Source organism: Zea mays, chromosome 5 (genome assembly GCF_902167145.1).
Source record: "Zea mays cultivar B73 chromosome 5, Zm-B73-REFERENCE-NAM-5.0, whole genome shotgun sequence".
NCBI classification, from domain to species: Eukaryota; Viridiplantae; Streptophyta; class Magnoliopsida; order Poales; family Poaceae; genus Zea; species Zea mays.
This window is the reverse complement of record NC_050100.1, coordinates 69,570,529-69,576,421: the sequence shown is the minus strand read 5'-3', so window position 1 is coordinate 69,576,421 and position 5,893 is coordinate 69,570,529. Positions and strand designations below refer to the sequence as shown.

Below are 5,893 nucleotides of genomic sequence, written 5' to 3'. Positions count from 1 at the left end.
GGTGAATTGGGCTTCTCTAAATTGCATAAATTAAAACCTATTATCAAGTCTAACTTTACCCCTTGTGCATATTTGTGTAAACAAAAAAATTTATACACTAAGTTCCAATCCTATAATAGCATGGCAATTCCAGTAATATAAACCTTTAAAAGGATTTTTTCAAAAGTAAATGCTCAAAGTAAAGTAAGGATTAATAGTGTCTTGATATTTTGTTGAGGTATCGAAGAGCCACCACTCTCGACACTTTCCACTAGTCCTTGTTAGAGCACCTATCTAAGGGTGTCTTCTTCTTGGTCCATATAAGAACCAAGTGTTCACTACCAAGTACCAACTAGCTGATAGCATTCCTCTCGAGCCCTTGGTTTTGACGAGACACAACAGTCACAATACACTTAGTGGTTGAGGGGTTGTTTGGTTCCTATGACTAAAGTTTAGTCTGTATCACATCGTCTATTTAAATGACAATTATAAATATTAAATATAGTCTAATTATAAAGCTAATTATATAGTTGAAGACTAAACAACAAGATAAATTTATTAAGTCTAATTAATCCATAATTAGAAAATATTTATTGTAGCATCACGTAAGTGAATCATGGACCGATTAGTAAACTTGTCTTACCGTTTAATGCTTATCTGTGTAATTAGTTCTGCAATTAAATTATATTTAATACTTGTAACTAGTATTGAAACTAAAAATTAATCCATGAGATCCAAAAGGGCCCTTACTATCAATGAAGTTAAAACCAATCCTCTACGGTTACTTTCCATTATCGATGTGTTGGTCCAAATTCTGATGGGGCTCACATGTCAATGACCAACTGGTAGATCTTCTCTAATTTGAATAGATTCGACATATTAACTTGCATAGTAATAGTATCAAATTATGAATATCAGGTACAAGCCTGAATTCTATCGATGCTTATCTGCGGTCCCTCCATACGGTGGTCCTAGCCTCTTTCCTGCGTTGTATTGTACCGCCACCCCTTAGGATTTTTGTTGGATAGCTTACATTCTCAGCATCATCACGGCCTGCCTGTCTGCTGCGGACGTACGGCATCTTTGAGTCGCACTTCTAAAAAAAAAACCCGGAAGGATTGAATGACATACACGAGTGCCTGCATTACTCGAAATTTGGTTGACCACGTTTGAAAATTTGTAACTCAGTTTTTGCTAGTTTGTACTAAATCAAACCTATATTAAGTTTCTACCAAATCTGAAGGGAAATTTGTCCAGGGGTCTGTTTTTTTTCTTTTTCCTCTTCTTACTTAGCATAGGGATGAACAATATAGCTAGAAATATATCAGAAAGCACGGGGAGCAATCTCTAGTATCCCATCATCAGTTGGCAATCTCAAGAAGCCCGAATATACCAGAAACTCTCAGCAATTTAATCCCAGAAACTCTTAGAAATTTAACAGTGCTTTCTAGATTTGTTCTGGATGCCAATGGCCTCAGTGGAGATAATACCTTGGAGTCTAAGCAACTGTCCTCTTCAAAACTTGAACCTTTCACGCAATAGACTCACTGGTCCAATACCCAAAGAGCTTTTTTTTAGCATCTACATTATCTGGTTTCCTGCTCTTGGGCTGAAGCAAAAACTTGGCAGAAATCCGGGAGACAGGACCTGAAGCAAGAGCTTGGCGTCCATGTCATGTATGTTGACGGCTCAAACTCAACAAGAAAGGTCATGTATTATTGTACGTCACTGGATTGATCAGCCAGGTTGAGCAAATTCATCCAAAACCTCTTCTCTGGCCTGCAGGCTCCTGCCAGCACGTCCTTCAGCCTCCCCATGGAGGCAAAATGCAACCTCTCTTCCAGCTTCCCCTTCACATCCGGGACTTGCTGCATCCAACAAAACATACAGCAATTTCCCTGTTAACACAAAACCCCTGGGAGGGGAAGAATCTATGCTAGCAAATGCGCACTGATAAGCAAGAAGCTGGGTAAAACCAGCTGCTGATTGCCTTTGTTATCCACATAATGTAGAGCGCTGAAAGCTCTGCTTGGACACGCGACTCCTCAAACTCATCCACAGGATCATGCAGGCACTCTGACAGCAGTTGTATCTCCTGGATGACAAACATATCCATCTGGGATGTCGTTGCGGGCCAGTTTCCTTCAACAGTGAGCAAGTGTTGTATCCACAAGTGTGAAAGGAACCGACGGTGGTTCCATAACGACTGCAGCAATACATCACCACAGCTAGTATAAACAAAACACACACCCGCCAACAAGAACTACAAGTGGAAGAACAACAACAGGCTAATTTTCAAACCTCTCTCCCCTGGTAGCGTTTGATCAGCATCTCATCCCACCTAAGCTCCTCCTGTCAGGTCATATGCAATCAACTTTGCAGCACTGAGATGGATTGGTATCAATTAACCATTGCCGAAAGAAAAGCAATGTTGTAAAACACAATGATATGGACATGGATCCTTTGTTATCTGAATTGCATCACATTCATAATGGAAAGAGAGGATATGATGCCTGAAGTGAGTACAAATAAGTAAATAACTGTAGCGAAAAAAGTAATTAGCTTTTAAGCGAACACACAATACCTTCCATAGCAAGCAAATATCTGACTCCCAACTAAGGGAATCCTCTTCATTCCCAAAGAAGTTGTCTAGTAGCGCAAGCAGCAAAGACTGCAAGGATGCAACAGGGCAGGTTAAGTACATGTGCTGTCAATCAGATTGGTTAGCAAATAGGATACATGTGCTATACTGTCTTTACTCTTTAGGAATTTCAACAAATCGAAGTCCAAAATTAACATAAAGTCTACAGCAGGATGTGAATTCAAAAGCTCTGCAAGTTGGCTTGCAAACATATTATGCAGCTCTTAAAGATGCTACTTATCAATATGAAAATTGTCAAATAATAAATAATTCTTTGCTTCGAATATTATACAGTAATAATTACTACTACAGGGAATCTACTAACTCTTCGATAGTGGAAGCAGCAGTTGTCAGCAACATGTAGCTCACTCCATCTTGTTGACTCATTCAGTTCATCCAGCACCTTCAGAAAACAGAAATTGATAACTGACAAACATATATTTTGTAACTAGGAAGTCCAGTTACAAGATTAACAATCGCAGAGAAAGAATTTTCAAAGAGTTTGAATCGTTCATCCTCACTTGTTTCCTTGTCATGTAAGGAATAAGCCAACATCGATGCCTCCATGCACGATAGTTCATTTTCGATTTCTGTAAAAGGCATAAAATTATCTCTGTGCATACTATCTGTATATGTACTTGAGTATAAGTTTAATTACCAGTTACACATAAGAGACAACATGTAACATGGTAACTTATAGTATGGTGAGCTCAGTCAAATTGACACCATTAGCAGCTTGAATAAACAAGTATTCATGAGTTATAACCTCTGCTATCTCTTTGACCAGTATGGATTCATTCCCTATAAGCTCCAACATATCTTGATGTTGCTCAGCAACTTGTTTTATCACCCATCTCCTGTGGCAGACAGTTATTTCAAACTCCATGCAGTTTAGTTTTATTATATCAAAATCAGCTCCAAAGTCCAAATAGATGGGAATTGTCTGAAAGAAAGAGGTCAATAAGCAAGATGGCTTCACAAGAGCAAGATGGGGTGTAGTGGTGTACCTATGGCTCCATGTGCTCTCGTTCTTTGGAGAGTAGGAAAGGATCAAGGCACACAATTGCAGTTCATCCTTGAGCTTTGTGAAATCATACAACGCTGATAGCACCATTTTCCTATAGGACAGCAAGAAAAACATGTGGAATCCAAATTCCTTCCCTCTGGTGCATGGAGCTTGCAGTACTCAATTGAACGAAAGGTGAAAAACGCAAACCAGGCACACATTGCGTGACAGGCTGACAGCATCGCGTACCTGGAGTTCCATGCAGTGAGTAGGTCAGGACAAAGTATGAGCAGTGCCTTGGTGTGCCTCATGAGATTAGTGCGCGATAGTGGGGCATCCCTTGCGTTGTAGTAGGCATCCCGAGCAGCATGGTAAAGCTCGGGGAGGATCTCGGCGGAGATGGCAAGCTTGTGGTCTCTGCACCAGAAGTATCTTGCGCAATGGAACTCTGTAGATTGTGAAGCGGAGTCACCATCTCGGGCGCAATCTAGTGAGCAGAATTGTGTTGGGTGCAAGAACCCCACCTCATCGCTGAGAATGGAATGCATTTTTATGGGAAGAAATTAACAAACTCTGGTTCGGAACTTGAATTGAAATAGAAAATGGATGAGAGAAAAAAGAGGGATACATGAGTGGGTCATCGTGGAGGATTTGCTCAAAGTAGAGGAGGAGATTTTCGGGGAGCTTTTCCTCTCCCCCTTGCTGTTGTTCCACTGCTGATTCTTGCTGTTGTAATTTCATTGGCATCTGATTTTCCTTCCAACAGTGGAGGAGCCGGTGTATCAGTACGAGTAGGAGCAACAACAATGTAAAAAAACTAGGTTTCAAAGCTAAACCAATAGCGTCGGAATATCGGATCATATACCAACAAACAACAACCGTGCTTAATAGTTGTATAACAAGCTAACTAGGTAAAACATGAAGCAACAAGCGACACAAAAGAATGTTTGAACGTACTGTGTTCGTATCATTGCCTTTTATTTGGCATTGACCCATGAAAAATATAAGGTATGCTCTTTACTTCTTTGGGCAGCCGGCGAGGCATTCCTATTGTTTGAATCCATTTTATTAATTGGTACGCTTCTGCCCGTTCCAAGTGTTTCTGGCTCTGGTATTGTCCCTCGTTGTACAGGAGGTTGACTGGATTGGAGTACTACAGGCGTATGATCATGAGAATAATAATTAGGGGGTGTTTGAAACTTTGAATGCACTATAGAAGTCGTGTTGACACAACTCCTCCCAGTCCCAGCTTATGAGACACAGACAGAGGACAAGCTACCAGAATTGGACGTGCTCTTATCCTGGAACATCCGAAACAGTAGTGGGGCGTATCCATTCCACAACCAGCATCATCAAAAAATGTGGACGAAACAAGGCAACCCAGTTAATCGTGTAGGCAGGCATCTCCATGCCATGCACGAGATTGGCACGGAGAGCAACGGATGGGAATCCTCGCCGTAGGGACATAACTCCGCGTCGTCAAGCTAATCGCGATCTGAGACGCGGGAGGAGCAACCGCGCTTTCATGAGCCAGAGCCTAGCAGGAGAAGAGGTGGAGGAAGAGAAGGGCAGAAGACGAGGCGATGAGGACCTTGTCGAGCGTGGAGGGGTCGAGGTGGAGCGAGCCCTGGAGGCGGCGGACGTCGGTGTCCAGCGCCACGACGCTGCGGCGCAGCGCGTCCTCCTCGGCGGCGCGGGTTGCGACGAGGGCCGCGGCCGCCTCCTGCAGCTCCCGCGTCGCCTCTGCCGCGGCGGCAGCCGTCGCCTCGAGGCCGCGCACGTCGCCGTCGCCGTCGCCTGACATTGGCTGGCGCGAGCGGTGAAGCGGTGGTGATGATTTGAAGAGCAGAGTAGAGAGAGGGGGTTGAATTGGAATTTGGATTCCTCTCGCTGCTTTTGTGCGTGTAGAGAAACACCAGAATACCAGATGACCTCCACTGGTTAAAACCCTAACGCCCAGTTTGAGTACTCTAGTAATAAAGTGGTTTGTAGGAATTGGAGAGTGTATAAATTCTCAATAGATCAAAAACTCTCATAAAACATCTCAATCCACTCCAATCCCTTTTATTACTAGATTACCCAAACTAGGCCTAATGAGGTGTTTGGTTTGATAAATCACTCTATCTAAAATGAAGTGGTACATCATTGATTCATTCCTCAAATTTGGTGGGATGACTCCATTCCACATATTAGTACTAAACAAATAACTACGAGGAATGAGGTGGTGATGAATTAACTCACTCCATTCTACAAACCAAACAAAAAAG

The 5,893-nt window shown here is 42.5% G+C and overlaps 1 protein-coding gene across 3 annotated transcripts; it reads right to left on the bottom strand.

The window, feature by feature from the left end:
* Window positions 1–1,147: 1,147 nt before the first annotated feature.
* LOC100383224 (Protein prenylyltransferase superfamily protein) lies at window positions 1,148–5,526 on the bottom strand. 3 transcript variants are annotated; one of them, XM_008645824.3, is made up of 11 exons: window positions 5,218–5,487; window positions 4,255–4,382; window positions 3,876–4,157; window positions 3,628–3,738; window positions 3,387–3,477; window positions 3,142–3,210; window positions 2,946–3,023; window positions 2,564–2,650; window positions 2,281–2,331; window positions 1,970–2,185; window positions 1,148–1,847 (listed from the first exon to the last, which is right to left on the bottom strand). In XM_008645824.3, exons 1-11 carry the CDS (start codon window positions 5,428–5,430, stop codon window positions 1,695–1,697), a joined length of 1,479 nt encoding a protein of 492 aa, XP_008644046.1. In that variant the 5' UTR covers window positions 5,431–5,487; the 3' UTR covers window positions 1,148–1,694.
* Between the last annotated feature and the right edge of the window lie 367 nt (window positions 5,527–5,893).